General features: G+C 48.4%; 1 protein-coding gene across 1 annotated transcript in view; it reads right to left on the bottom strand.

Moving 5' to 3' along the window:
- The window catches only part of TBX20 (T-box transcription factor 20), a 50448-nt gene that overhangs the window by 22454 nt on the left and 12080 nt on the right, over positions 1–15914 (bottom strand). The window contains exons 5-6 of the mRNA XM_068168658.1: positions 10215–10373; positions 2083–2159 (exon numbers count right to left, since the gene is read on the bottom strand). Of these exons, the coding sequence (XP_068024759.1) occupies positions 2083–2159; positions 10215–10373 (236 nt within the window). The remainder of the gene's footprint in view (positions 1–2082; positions 2160–10214; positions 10374–15914) is intronic.

Here is a 15914-nt window from a genome sequence, read left to right as displayed (position 1 = left end):
TAACTCACACTAAGACCTTAATTGTCATTGCACTGTTTTAATTGTCATTGCAATACCTTTCACATTCTTTTTTTCCCCCTTGTCTTTACTGCAGGTTTCACATTTGGCTGCCTTATCTTTCATGGCAACATTCATGCCTGGGCTAGGCTGCCTTGTCTCAGGCTCTGTTCTTCCACTTATCAATAAACAAAAGGGCACTGCAGTTGATGCTCAGCATTTCTGACTCCCTGCCATGTGCTGTTATAATAAGATGTCCTCTGGAAAAAATTCCCTTCCTATCCGGCACCACGATAGTCAGGTTCATCTGCACAGAGGTAACTAAGTTTTTCTCTCTGCTTATCTCTTCAGGCTCTCTCACAGCCCTTGCAAAACTGTCAATAGATGTCACTTGCCTGCAAAAAAAAGGGGACTGAAATGGGAAGAGCAAAGTCTCTTCTGCAAGGTCCTTTCTTGGCCCACAAATCTGAGCTTTGGATGTTGCTCACCTCAGTGCTCTGTCAATACAGCAGGCTATGCTATTTTAATTGGATCTGCTTTGGTTGCTTTGGGGTTTTCCCCCTGTTTGCAGTGAAGGCTTTCGCTTAGGAAGCAGTTTTGAATCAACTTTGCCAGCGTGCACCACAGGCTCTAAGCTTGCTTTTCCCAGACTGCTGCTCTCTTACCCATTTGCTCAAGGGATCACTGAGGATCCAGCCACTAGGAAAGTATAAAACAGATCACTGTTCCCCACCCATGGAGCTGCTAAGACTGATGTGCTTCTGAAATACCATCAAGAGATCCTCTGGCTCTGTGGATACAGTTTGTCCCCTGCATGCACCCACAAGAGGTGATTCACAGCTACATCTGATATCCCTCCATAGGAGCCTGGGAGGGGTTAGACTCTCCAAACTTTCTTTCCTGACTCTGTGCTCCCAGCAAGCTCTGGATAGGCTGGATCATAGGATGTTAGAGGTTGGAAGCGACCTCCAGAGATGGTTGAGTCCAACCCCCCTGCCAGAGCAGGACCAGAGAATCCCATACAGGTCACAAAGGAACACATCCAGACGGGGCTGGAAAGTCTCCAGAGAAGGAGACTCCACAACCTCTCTGGGCAGCCTGCTTCAGTGCTCTGTGACCCTCACAGTGAAGAAGTTCCTCCTTCTGTTGAGGTGGAACCTCCTGTGCTGGAGTTTCCATCCATTGCCCCTTGTCCTATCCCAGGGTGCAACTGAGCAGAGCCTGTCCCCTCCCTCTTGACCCCCAGCCCTCAGCTATTGATAGACATTGATCAGATCCCCTCTCAGCCTTCTCTTCTCCAGACTGGACAGCCCCTGGGCTCTCAGCCTCTCCTCATATCCGCCTCCATCAAGCTGTCTTCCAGCTTAAAGGATGCAGGCAGCTTTATTGGCCAAACATATTTGACACCAGATGATAAAAATGAGGTGCCAGGAGATTGAAGTTTCTTTCCTACTCAGCTGTGGATGTTGATGCCTCTGTGTCCCTACGGCAGCTGCACACCCAGCACACACAAAACCCAGCAGTTTCCAGATAAAGCTTTCCCCTGGTGCAGCCTGCAGGACAATTTTGGTGAAACAAAAATGGCATCTTTGTCATCGGAGTGGGAGTTATGGGATTCATCCTGATGGCAATAATTGCTGACTTCAGTGTCTGGGACTGCTGAAGTGTATTTTGGGAAGCTCCCCTCTTCTCTTTCCCCACTGTGTGGAGTGGTGGAGAGCTATAAAGATGTTTTTCACAAGGCCACTGCCCCACTTCACAGCCCTCGACAGGATTAAATGGCACCACCAGAAACAAGCTTTTCATTCTGAAAAGTCGTACAACTGACCCTCTCCACCCTCCAGGAAGCCCCCTCAGGAAGATGAATACATCAGCCCCCAGCTGCACCAGATGTCAAAACTCGAACCAGCTCGTTCTGCACCAAGTTTGTAAGTTGTTTTAAAGGAGGTGGAGGAGGCTCACTATGTGCAACAAGATAACATTGAAATGCCCAGCTTCTCAGGGGTTGAAAGGATGCTTTTTGCTACAAACTCTCTCTTCTCTTTATCTTATCTCCGTGGAAAGTAAACAGAAAGCCCCCATTACCTCTCGATATCAGTGAGTCTGGAAGAGTCCCGGAATCCTTTAGCAAAAGGGTTGCTGTCAATTTTCAACTTGGTTATCTGGAAACACACAAAAGAGGGACGCAGCATGAGCATAGTGTTGAGGTATTGCAGCCTACAAAGTGTTAACCGATCCATCCTCCTGCCTCCCCTCGCTAATTTTATCCACGCTCCTCCTTGTGCCTGCAAGCCTGCTGCTCTCGAGGTGCTGTCGAGGCCGGGGAGGCAAACCAGCCTGTCTCACACATAGGGCAGGGCAAGGACTAAAGGGCGCTGTCCGCTCGGTCTTTCGTGTTACCCCGAGCGGGAGGAACCTACCCGCGCCCAGCATGACTGCTTCCCAACCCTCTAACAGCACCAATCAGGTTGTCCCTTCCGCCAGCGATGCACAGCGCTCTGCTGGCCTCTGAGCCTCCTTGCTGGGGCTGCACATCAGCTAACGTGAGCACAAACAAGGAGCTGCTACTGGAGACACTGCTTCAGTTCAGCCCCACCTTTTTCTTTTCCCCCTTTCCCCTTCCATGTCTTTTTTTCTTTTCCCCTTCCCTTTCCCTTTCCCTCTTCCCTTTCCCACTTCCCTTTCCCCTCTTCCCTTTCCCCTTTCCCCTCTTCCCTTTCCCCTTTCCCCTCTTCCCTTTCCCCTTTCCCCTCTTCCCTTTCCCCTTTCCCCTTTCCCTCTTCCCTTTCCCCTTACCCTCTTGCCTTTCCCCCTTGCCTTTCCCCTTTCCCCTTTCCCTCTTCCCTCTTCCCTTTCCCTCTTCCCTTTCCCCTTTCCCTCTTGCCTTTCCCCTTTCCCTTTCCCCTTTCCCTCTTCCCTCTTGCCTTTCCCCTTTCCCTTTCCCCTTTCCCTCTTCCCTTTCCTCTTTCCCTCTTCCCTTTCCCCTTTCCCTCTTCCCTTTCCCTCTTCCCCCTTTCCCTTTTCAGTTTTTTTCCCTTTCCTTTTGCTTTTATTTTTTCCCTTTCCTTTCTTCCTTTTTCCCCTTTCCTTTTGCTTTTTAAAAACATTTCTTCCCTTCCTTTTATTTCTTTCTTTCCCCTTCCCTTTTCTTTTTTCATGTGAATGCAAATGTTCTCAGCTAGACCTACCAGGCACCACAGGCATCAGGACTCCTCTTAACTTTGCAGTGCAACTTTCCAGGGATATATGGTAGCTTTCACTGTGGTTTTGATTGGAGCAGGACACAAGATACACTGCTGCCCTTGTGACATTTTCTAGCTGTCCAACCAATTGAAATTTGCTGAATAGAACCTGGGATATCATCATAATATTCAGAATTTCCAGCCATACTTCTACCAAGAACTGAAAATAAAACTTAAGTGAGGCTTAGAGCTTGACAAGGGCCAGCTCAGGACTTGTCCTGCAAGGCAGTGAATGTCACCAGCTCTAGCTAAAGCCCATGAAAGCCAACAGCTCTCAGCTTCTCTGAGAATCACAGAATCGGTTTTGGCGGGAAGAAAACCTTTAAGATGATCAAGTCAAACCATTAATTCAGCATTGCCAGGTCACCACTAAATCATGACCCTCAGCACCAAACCTACACATCTTTTAAATACCTCCAGGAATGGAAACTCCACCACTTACTTCCTTGGGCAGCCTGTTCAAGGGCTTGACAACCTTTGCAGGGAAGAAATCTTTCCCCATGTCCTACATAAACCTCCTCTGGTGCAACTTAAGGCCATTTCCTCTTGTCTCAGAGCTTGTTGCTTGGGAGAAGAGACCAGTCCCCATCTCACTACATCTTCCATGCAGGTAGTTAAATAGAGTGAGAAGTTCTCCCCTCAAACTCCCTTCCCCCAGGCTAAACAACCCCACTTCCCTCAGCCACTCTCCATAAGCCTTGTGCTCTAGAACTCTCATTTGGACATGCTGCAGCACCTCAGTGCCCTTTTGTAGTGAGGGGCCCAAAATCAGTGCTGAGTACAAGGGGACAATCAGCTCCCTGCCAGCCACACTGTTGCTGATACAGGCCAGGATTCTGTTGACCTTCTTGGCTACCTGAGCACACTGTTGGATCATATTCAGCTGGCTGAAAACCAACACCCCCAGGTCCTTTGCTCTGGATGGCTTTCCAGCACTGCATGGGGCTGTGTGACCCAAGTGTAGAACTTGGCACTTGGCTTTATTGAAGCTCATACCACTGGCCTCAACCCATTGAGCCAGGCCGTCCAGATTCATACTGAGCAGTTATGTCAGCCTGGCTTTCCTCAAGAAAAGCTTGGCTTGAAGGGGCCACAACCTCATTTTTAATAGCTGGCCCTTGAGACTGAGAAAGAAAAGGGATCTTTTCCAAATCCTCCAGCAATCAAATGCTCTCATCCAGCAAAGGTACTTGAAAACAGAAAAATAAAGCAATTCTCCAGCATTAAACCCAAAAAGAAGACAACTGAACCAGATTTCTCATTCCCAGAAAGAGGTCTTCTGAGAGGGAAAACAGAGAGAGGGAGAGGCAGTCTTTCAAAACCAAAACCTGAGTGTTTAATTGCAGGTCTGCAGTAATTACATATATATATGTATGTGTGTGTGTGATTCTATATATATACACACTTGGTTCAGTTGGAAAAGACCTCTAAGATCACTGAGTTCACCCTTCAAAGACTACCACAGCCATTAAACCATGTCCTTAAGTGCCATGTCCACACATTTCTTGGACACCTCCAAAGATGGCAACTCCACCACCTCCTGGGGCAACCTACTCCAATGCCTGACCACCATTCCTGTAAAGAAATTTGTCCTAATATCCAGTCTAAACCTCCCCTGGCACAGTTTCAGGTCATTTCCTCTCATCCTATCACCTGATACTAGGGACCTGATATTAGGCAGCTCAGCAGCTGCCAACCAACTCTTCTACCACCCCCTGCAGCTCTGAACCACTGCTGTCTCTGCCTGGTGTTTCAGGTCTATAAAGGCCAAGCTCTCTGGGGAAGGTCTTTGAGGCACTACATAGGAGGTGCTGCAGCTCCCCAGTCAATCCTATGGGCTAGTCAAAGAGCACTGGCTGAGGGTTTGAGGCTGTCTCATCATGCAGGTGCAACTGGTGGAAGCTATCCTGAATGCTGGACTGGTCACAGGATCTTGTAACAGCTCTTCAAGTTAGATATACTCATCTCATTCTCTCTATAGTCTCATTCAGAAAGCAGCCCTGTGGAAAAGGATTTGGGGGTGCTGATGGATGAGAAGCTGGACAGGAGCAGGCAGTGTGAGCTTGCAGCCAAGAGGGCAAATCACATCCTGGGCTGTATCAACAGCAGTGGTGCCAGCAGATCCAGAGAGATGATTCTGCCACTTTGCTCTGGTGAGACCTCACCTGCAGTACTGTGTCCAGGTCTGGAGCACTCTATATAGGAAAGACATGGACCTGATGGAGGTGGTCCAGAAAAAGGCATGAAAGTGGTTATGGGGTTGGAGCAGCTCTGCTACAAGAACAGGATGAGCTGGGGGTGTTCAGCCTGGAGAAGAGAAGGCTCTGGGGAGCCCTTAGAGCAGCCTGCCAGTATCTGAAGGGGGCTGCAAAAAGGATGGAGGAGGACTGTTTACAAAGGCCTGGAGTGACAGGACATGGGGCAATGGCTTCAAACTAGAGAAGGGCAGATTTAGATTGGATGTTAGGAACAAGTTCTTTACTATGAGGATGGTGGAACACTGGAGCAAGTTGCCCAGGGAGGTGGCCAAGGCACCTTCCTTGGAGATATTCAAGGTGAAGCTCAATGAGGCTCTGGGCAACCTGATCTGGGGCAACAAGGCTGGGGAGGGGTCTGGAGCACAGCCCTGTGAGGAGAGGCTGAGGGAGCTGGGGTTGCTTAGCCTGGAGAAGAGGAGGCTCAGGGGAGACCTTGCTTTCTACAACGACCTGAAGGTAGGTTGTAGCCAGGTGAAGGTTGTTCTCTTCTCCCAGGCAACCAGCAATAGAACATGAGGACACAGTCTCAAGCTGTGCCAGGGGAAGTTTAGGCTGGAGGTGAGGAGAAAGTTCTTTCCAGAAAGAGCAATTGGCCATTGGAATGTGCTGCCCAGGGAGGTGGTGGAGTCCCCATCCCTGGAGGTGTTTAAGAAGGATTGGATATGGCACTTGAAGCCATGGTTTAGTTAGTCATGAGGTGATAGGTTGGACTTGATGATCTCTGAGGTCTTTTCCAACCTGATTGATTCTATGATTCTAGTGGAAGATGTCCCTGCTGAGTGTGGGGAGGTTGGACTGGATGACCTTTGGAGGTCCCTTCCAGCCTGGACTATTCTATGCTTCTTCTCCCAAGCCCACCATAAGCCTTGAGCCACGGTGATGTGGCAGAGAGCGGTGGCTTAGCGCCTCGTACCCCAGCGAGGGGTTTTGTGGCAGCATTCCGAAAAGCCCCTTGAAAACAACAAAGAGAGAAGACCAGCTCTAACAAGTTCCACTGACTTAGATCACCAACACACTGAGCCAACTGCACTGCAGAATAATAAAGATGTCCATTCATCTCCTGAGCCTATTTTCACCAATCAAACTTCCATTCTCCTGATATTAAAGATTGGCTATGACATCACAAGAGAAACTTTCTGTATCCACCAAAGCCAGATGAGACTCACAATCATTTATGGCCATAGGGTGGGTTTTTTTTTCCCTCCCTGAGAGACTGTCTCACCAACAATCAGAAAACATCTGCTAGGAAGCATTCTTTAAAATGAAACCTGACCTACACTTCAACTCTGTGGCAGTGGGTTTGGGGGCTGTTTAAATAAATGCATGCCCTTTAAATCCTAAAAGATGAGATAGTTTGTTGAAAGTATAATGTATTTAGCTTTTATCTAATAACCTCCAGAAATGTAATCAAGGCCTCCTTAAAACAGCTCTGAAAGAAATGGCAAAAATGAAAGGGGAAAAAAAAAAAAAAGAAGGGAAGAAGAAGAAGAAAGGAAAGGGCTCCATTTTCATCAGTCATAAATAAAATGACAGCATCCACCTCTGAGGGGTTCTGGAGAGATGCTCCATTGAGAAATTTTCCAGGACTCTATGTGTGTGCTTTGGGAAGGTTTCATTAGAAACCCCTCTGGTGTAAACAGTATCACAGAAACACTAAGGTTGGAAGAGAGCTCAAAGATCATCGAGTCCAACCTATCAACACAGACCTCATGACTAGACCATGGCACCAAGTGCCACGTCCAATCCCCTCTTGAACACCTCCAGGGATGGGGACTCCACCACCTCCCCGGGCAGCACATTCCAATGGCGAATGACTCTCAGTGAAGAACTTTCTCCTCACCTCCAGCCTAAACTTCCCCTGGCACAGCTTGAGACTGTGTCCTCTTGTTCTGGTGCTGGTTGCTTGAGAGAAATGACCAACCCCCTCCTGGCTACAATCACCTTTCAGGTAGTTGTAGAGAGCAATGAGGTCACCCCTGAGCCTCCTCTTCTCCAGGCTAAACAATCCCAGCTCCCTCAGCCTCTCCTCACAGGGCTGTGCTCAAGGCCTCTCCCCAGCCTTGTTGCCCTTCTCTGGACACCTTCAAGTGTCTCAATGTCCTTCTTAAACTGAGGGGCCCAGAACTGGACACAGGACTCAAGGTGTGGCCTAACCAAAGCAGAGTACAGGGGCACAATGACCTCCCTGCTCCTGCTGGCCACACTATTCCTGATGCAGGCCAGGATGCCATTGGCCCTCTTGGCCACCTGGGCACACTGCTGGCTCATATTCAGGCAGCTGTCTATCAGCACCCCCAGAGCCCTCTCTGTCTGGGAGCTCTCCAGCCACTCTGACCCCAGCCTGTAGCTCTGCATGGGGTTGCTGTGGCCAAAGTGCAGCACTCGGACTTGTTGAATGAGCATCAGTAAACACAAAGCCATCCTACAGAAATAAACTCCAGGTTCTAGCCTGGTTTGGTGCCGGTTACTCTTTGTTGCTGGTTTCTACAGGAAGTTCTGGGGGTGATGGGGAAATATCTAACTGCCTGTCCAAACGTTGTGTTCTTCGCACTGCCAAGGGCTGGATGCATTTTCTGCAGTGTTCAGGTACAAATAGGGCTTTTAAACCAATACATTCTGATCACAGGACATTAGGGATTGTAAGGCACCTCCAGAGATGGTTGAGTCCAACCCCCCTGCCAGAGCAGGACCAGAGAATCCAGCACAGGTCACACAGGAACACATCCAGATGGGGCTTGAAAGTCTCCAGAGAAGGAGACTCCACAACCTCTCTGGGCAGCCTGCTCCAGGGCTCTGTGACCCTCACAGGGAAGAAGTTCCTCCTCATGTTGAGGTGGAACCTCCTGTGCTGGAGTTTATATCCAGTGCCCTTGTCCTATCCCAGGGTGCAACTGAGCAGAGCCTGTCCCCTCCCTCTTGACCCCCAGCCCTCAGATATTTATAGACATTTATTAAATCCCCTCTCAGTCTTCTCCTCTCCAGACTGAACAGCCCCAGGGCTCTCAGCCTCTCCTCCCCAGGCAGTGCTCCAGTCCCTTCATCATCCTTGTAGCTCTCTCTTGGACACTCTCCAGCAGATCCCTGTCCCTCTTGAACTAGGGAGCCCAGAACTGGATGAAATATTCCAGGTGAAGTCTTACCAGGGCTGGGGAGAAGTCTGGATCACAGCCCTGTGAGGAGAGGCTGAGGGAGCTGGGGTGGTTTAGCCTGGAGAAGAGGAGGCTCAGGGGAGACCTCATTGCTCTCTACAACTCCCTGAAGGGAGGTTGTAGCCAGGTAGGGGTTGGTTTCTTCTCCCAGACAACCAGCAACAGAACAAGAGGACACAGTCTCAAGCTGCACCAGGGGAAGTTTAGGCTGGAGGTGAGGAGAAAGTTCTTCCCAGCAAGAGTAACTGGCCATTGGAATGTGTTGCCCAGGGAGGTGGTGGAGTCACCAATACTGGAGGTGTTCAAAAAGGATTGGATGTGGCACTTGGAGCCATGGTTGAGTTGTCAGAGGGTGTTAGGTATTAGGTAATAGGTTGGACTTGATGATCTTTGAGGTCTTTTCCAACCTTATTGCTTCTATGATTCAGAAGCTATTTTTTGTTTCACATTAAGAACCACAGACTCCTTTAAACAATGCAGCAGGTACCTTGACTCCGATGCTGCCTGCCCCACATGTTTGGGCAGTGCTTCTATTTTTCCTAACTTTGAGGAATTGGAGAGGTGTGGGGATTTTCCTTTTGAGCTGCCATAGGCAGGAAGCCCTCAAAGCACACTCTGACTTGCACTGAAGCCAACGACATATCTCCCCTGGCTGAAGCATTAAAGCCCTACCCACTGTCATGCAGAGCCTCTGCTTTCCAATTGTTTATATACTTCCTAAAATTACTCATTAGCAATCCATTGTTATGATCTCCTCCATTCTGTATATATTATATTGCTGGCATGCAAATTGAAAGTCAGACATCTGGATGTAATCTGGGCAGCCTCTGAAAAGCCTATCTCGGAGTGATTTCCCTCTGCATTTGAGCCTTACAGCTTAATTAGTCAACTTTTTAAGCCCCTGCAATCATCATGTGCAAACCAGAGTGTCTCTCAGCTCATAGCTCGTGGCTTGAAAAGATTGCTGGCAAGAAGCACAGCTCCTTAATGAGCTATAATTAGAAAAGGACTAAATATAGAATAGGAATGGAGTAGGAATAGGAATGGAGTAGAATAGGAATGGAGTAGGAATAAGAATGGAGTAGGAATAGGAAAGGAGCAGAATAGGAATGGAGTAGAAATAGGAATGGAGTAGAATAGGAATGGAGTAGGAATAGGAATGGAGTAGGAATAGGAATGGACCAGACCAGGTTGGAAGAGACCTTCGAGATCATCAAGTCCAACCTATCACCCAACACCAATGATAATATGCAAACAGCACTGCATGGGAAAAAGGGAAGGGAAAACTGAAAGCTTCTTTTGTGTCATCTTTAGGTCCCCTGAATAATCCTCATGGCTCTTTTGGAGTTAGGGTATGTAAGATTTATGAATATGGATTAGGTTTGGCACAGTCGCTGCAGGCATTGGCATGGAAAGGTAGGTCAGAAAGCTTCCTAGTTTAGGGGGAGGGGGGAAAGAGTACAAAGAAACCACCCCAAACTTTTGTTTTCCTAGTTTTCCTGGAGGGGAAGGAGTTTTCAGCAGGGTGGGATTTAGTTAAATCTATGGAAATTAGCAGCCATACTCACCAGCTGGTTCTGGTAGGCAGTGACAGCAGTGAAAACAGTCTCTGGGAAGATAAAGGTCCTGAACTCTTCTGATTTCAGGTTGAGCAATGAAGCTGTGTGATCCTTCTTCTTAATGATGTGGACTCTTGGCTGGTACTTGTGCATGGAGTTCAAAATGATCTACAAGAAAGAGTGACAAGGCACTGTCCTGAAAGGGAGGTTAACAGCAACCTCAAAGGCCCTAAGACCATCAGGGGAGGGGAAGGGAGGGGAAAGAGATCTAATTAACAGTGCAGGGGAGACATCTGAGATATGACAAGCCAGGGCTGAGTATCAGAGCAAGCTCTCCAGCTGCTTTGGGCAGTGACAGAAAATAAAGGGAGAAAGTTCTTCACAGAGAGAGTTGTCAGCCATTGGAATGTGCTGTCCAGGGAGGTGGTGGAGTCCCTGTCCCTGGAGGTGTTCAAAAAAGGATTGGATGTGGAACTTGGAGCCATGGTTTAGTAGTCCTGAGGTGTTAGGTGACAAGTTGGACTTGATGACCTTTGAGGTCTTTTCCAACCTTACTGATTCTATGAAAGAAGGCACCCCAGGAGAGTTTCTTCTCTCTGCTACACCTCTGATGGGCAGGTTTCTTGAAGCATCAATACCTGTGCCTACAGGTGAGGTGTTTCATGGAATAGTCACAGAATAGAATACAATCAACCAGGTTGGAAAAGACCTCAGAGACCATCAAGTCCAACCTATTAGCTAATACCTAACACCTCATGACAACCAAACCATGGCTTCAAGTGCCTGGAGATGAGGAGGCTCAGGGGAGACCTTTTTGCTCTCTACAACTCCCTGAAGGGAGGTTGTAGCCAGGTGGGGGTTGGTCTCTTCTCCCAGGCACCCAGCACCAGAACAAGAGGACACAGTCTCAAGCTGTGCCAGGGGAGGTTTAGGCTGGATGTTAGGAAGAAATTCTTCCCAGAGATAGAGATTGGCCATTGGAATGTGCTGCCCAGGGAGGTGGTGGAGTCACCATCACTGGAAGTGTTTAGGAGGAGACTGGATAGGGTGCTTGGTGCCATGGTTTAGTTGATTAGATGGTGTTGGGTGATAGGTTGGACTCGATCTCGAAGGTATTTTCCAACCTGGTTTATTCTATTCTATTCTATTCTATTCTATTCTACTCTACTCTACTCAATCCTTTTCTGAACACCTCCAGGGACAGTGACTCCACCACCAGCAGCACATTCCAATGGCCAGTTGCTCTTTCTGTTTCACATACAGGCTTTGGCACTTTGTCATTGCCGGTGTACGCCCCTCCTCCAGTTTGCAGAGATAATCTGCAAGGGTAAACGTGGAACTCATGCAAGCTCCTGGCTGAGAAGTCCTCCTTGCAGAAATAAGCAGGTGGAGAGTGAAAATAGCCAAGAACCCCTCAAAAATAAAGGAAAAGGAAAGAAAAAGAAAGGAAAAAAACAAAACAAAGAAAAAAAAACCCTAAAACCCCATCCAAAAAAACACCACCAGCAACAGCAGCACAAACTGGATGACCAAAAATAAAACTCCCCAGATCCTTTTACAGTGGCAAACCTTTCAAGCAAACTGTTTTGTAGATGCTCTTTGCCACAGACTAAGGGAAATGAGAGCAGGAGGGAGGGGAAACCAGCACAGAGCCCCGGAATGAGCAGCTGCTGCCATTTTGCCCTCCTTAATAATTGTTTACGAGCTCCTGAACCAGTTCTAAACCTAATGTACCAACTAACCAATTTCAACCTTCGCTGGAGTCAAACTGAGAGTCCCACTTGCTCCAGCTACCACTGGCTGGAGGACTGTTTGGCTGCCTCTAACCACAGTATTACAATATAAGAATTAAATACAGAGCTCGGCTCGCATCGGTCCTTGTTTTGGATATAATCACAGTCACAAGACGAAATTGGCAGTGGTGTGGGTGGTTCTATTTTGCAGGGGCCATAACGACATTACAGGCAGCTCTGTACATCTGGAATAGCTAATGTGCATTCCTTGGGAATCCTTCACTTCAGCTAAAACCCAGCAGAAGCGGCGCAGCATTTTGCGCTCGCCCGGTCAAGGCGAAAGGCTGCGCGTTGCGTCGGGGCATGGAGCTCGGAGACAGCTTTGTCATGGCTGAAATTGCCATCAGCATTTTCTTTGCTGCTGCTTTGAGGCTTTTGGTGAGGAGGACACACACAGTGATGGGGAACCATCATTCTGAAAGTGTTGCATGTCCACTTCTGCCAGCTCAGGTCCTCTCTCAGATCACTTCACTGTTTCACAGATGCGCAAACACAGCAGCCACCGACCTTGCCTCTAACAGCCTAATATTCCCTCTCTGTCTAAAAGTTTGTCTCACCCTCCTAGTCACTTGAGCTGCTCTAAGCACCTGGAAAAGACATTTGAAAGGGTGGTACGTGCATGGTGATGAGCTTACTGAGGAGTTGGCCCACAGTGCTTGGTGCTTCCTGTTGCCTTTCGTGGCTGCCGCAGCCACACAAAGGCATCACGTCTGAGCAGCAGCCAAGCCGAAGGAAGAAAAGGCTGTCACAGAGCAGCTCCCACACATGCCCTTTCTCTTCACTCCTCTGTGAATGCAAATTGTGATGAAGGAACTCCATTTCTCAAATAAGACCACGTAATCCTTTCGGAAAGTTTCCCAGACCCAAAAGCGCAGATGGATAACATCCCCTGCTGTGATGTTCTATCCTGCACCTTCCCACCAGAGGCAAGAAGATTCATTAAGGTACAAAAAAGCACCAGATGTAGTCAGGAGGTCACCAAAGGCCAAGGTGAAGGTCAGTGTTTCTTTTCCCTAAGGGTCTGTGTGTGTAGTGCTCTGCCTGCACCCCGACACAGGCTGCCGGTGTTGCAGCACTCACTGATAGTAAAGTCAGCAGGACCCTGCCCAAAGATAACCCTCAGCAGCCACTCAACTTCTTCTGCTAGGACCACCAAAACAGCCTAAAGGAGTTAGATACACAGGAGAGATCTCAGAGAGTAGCCCTCAAGGGTGGTCTCAGAGTTCAGGTAGCCCCCTAAGTGCATGGTGTAGGCATCACAAAATCCCTGCTGCCGGCTCTGCCATGCTGCTGCTGCTGTGCCCCAAGAGAAACGCCAGGTGCGGGTAGCCTCAGGGCACCTCCAGGAACACACTTCCTGGCAGCACAGCCCTTCCATCTGCCTTTGTGCTGACAGCCTGCAGCAGGGGAGATGACCAAGATCCATCCTTACAGGATCCTGTTTGCTCTAAGGTCAGGCAGGTTTGTAGGCATCTGGCTCCCACTGGCTCCAAACTGGTTGCCAGAGGCAATCTGGATGCCAGCTGCGAAATCTTCGAGGTGGCTTTGAGTTCAGGAGCTGTGCTGTGAACGCAGCCTCCAAATTCACTGAAGAAGAGTTGCCAGGCAAAGTTTGCTTTCTAGAAGCGTGGAGGCTCTTAAGCTCTGGAGGCTGTCTTTAAAAACAAAACAAAACACCACACCAGAACCTGGTCCTAACTGCTTGTGGCTGTTCTGGCCGCCCTTCTTTCACAGTTACTTGTTGGCCATGTTCACACCTTTGTGTTTGCAAAAGCAAACATCCATGTGTTTGAGGTCTGCTACATTAAATGCCAGAAAAGCAATTACAATAATGTATACAACACTCATGGCTCACATCACCATAAACTAGGAACGATGCCACCCCAGCTAAGTGCAACCAAAAAGTCCTGAAAGGAGCAATCTGTGTGAAAAAAACCACAGCACCAGAAAAAAACAAAAGGGCGGGGGGGGGGGGGGGGGGGGGGGGGGAAGGGAATTATTCACTCAGCTGTAAAAATTCAGAGACAGGAGCCATTTCCTTCCTCTGGTAAGGATATCTGAGAGTGTTTCCATGGAGCAAACTATATGTCATGCACACCAAAGATAAAAGTTCTGCCTGGTGCTGGGGAGGGAGGGGGATAGAATGCATACATAGCTCTGGGGTTATGCATGCTGCTGAGGATACACAAGCAGAGATGCTTGCCAGCCCCAGAAAGGCTCAGAATAAGAGAAAACAAACAAAAGCTGGAACAAACAAATGCTGGAACAAGCAAATGCCTCTCCTCTCTTCAGATTCCTTTGCAGGAAATGAACCACCCTGCAAAGAAAACACTACAATTACCTTAACAACCCAAACTGTCTCCTGGAGGATGGAGAAAGCCAGCAACAGGAACAAACTGGAATCAGGGTGGATCCAGCTTCTCCACCTATAACTGGTATTTAAAGGTGCTTTTCAGGTCCATGAAACAGCCTCAAGAACCAACATGGCTTTTCAAAAGGAATCAAGGTTTGAGCAGGTGGGTTGAAAAGACCTCATCTCTTAAGAAGAGCTCTCTCAAAGTGAAGGGAGAGGTTTCAGGAGACATTTTGATTCTCCCCTTCTCTTAATTCAGGCAGAGTGAGGCCTCCTGAAAGGCTCCAGAGAACCAATTTCTTCTTTCATTCTACTGGGCATCCAGTGCTGATGTTTACAGAGCTTCAGTTGGAGAGCATGTCAAACTTGACATCCTAATTTGGTACATCAAACCCCACAAAATATTCACAGGGGAGAGCTCCACAAAGGCAGGACACCTGCCACGGGAATCTCAGCATGGCATCAAGGTTTTGGGACTTATTCCTAACTTTCCATCAGCTCTGGCTGTCCAGAGCTTGGCATAAAGAATGGGATCCACCCCTGCTTCTTCTTTGGAAGTCCATCAGGAAGCTGCATCTCAAATGCTAGGGATCACTTTAGAGCACGAGTTCTGTGAGGAACCTTATGAGGAGCAGCTGAGGGAACTGAGGTTGTTTAACCTGGAGAAAAGGAGGCTTGGGGAAGACCTTCTCCCTCTCTACAAATGCATGACAGGAGGTTGTAGCGAGGTAAGAGGCACTCTGTTCTCTCGAGTAAGAGATAATAACGCAAGAGGAAACAGCCTCAGGCTGTATGACAGGAGGTTTAGGCTGGACATTAGGAAAAGCTTCACAGAAAGGTTTGCCAAGTATGGGAAATGGTGGAGGCACCATCCCTGAAGGTATTTAAGTGATATCCAAGGAGACCTTATTGTGACCTTCCAGTATCTGAAGGGGGCTACAAGAAAGCTGGGGAGGGGCTTTTGAGGGTGTCAGGGAGTGATAGGACTGGGGGGAATGGAGCAAAACTAGAAATGGGTAGATTCAGATTGGATGTTAGGAAGAAGTTCTTCCCCATGAGGGTGGTGAGAGACTGGCACAGGTTGCCCAGGGAGGTGGTGGAAGCCTCACCCCTGGAGGTTTTTGCAGCCAGGCTGAATGTGGCTGTGAGCAAGCTGCTGTAGTGTGAGGTGTCCCTGCCCATGGCAGGGGGCTTGGAACTGGCTGATCCTTGAGGTCCCTTCCAGCCCTGACAATTGTATGATTCTATAACATGGTTTAGTGGTGACCTGGCAGTGTTTGCTTGGTTAGACTTGATGAACTTCAAGGTCTCTTCCAATCAAAACTATTCTATGACTCTGTATCTGTGTTCCATATCTGCCTGTGTTTGAGATGACTGTGCCTTCTTGCTCTGTCACATGTCCCTGTTCCCGACAGCTTCTCAGACCTACCTCTTCTTTATACTCGTCTGGGCTTCTGGGAACTGTGCTGCTCCTAACTAGTTTGCAATATACTGCTGCAAGCCCTTTATTAGAGGCACACATGGCCCCTGTTAGGATGAAAAATGCTGCTTTTTAAATGTGCA

This window comes from Melanerpes formicivorus, unplaced genomic scaffold (assembly GCF_026170545.1).
Source record: "Melanerpes formicivorus ecotype bairdi unplaced genomic scaffold, bMelFor1.0.p_v2 SCAF_148, whole genome shotgun sequence".
NCBI lineage: Eukaryota > Metazoa > Chordata > Aves > Piciformes > Picidae > Melanerpes > Melanerpes formicivorus.
Note: the sequence above shows the minus strand (reverse complement) of the source record. Positions and strands in the feature narration are given on the sequence as shown.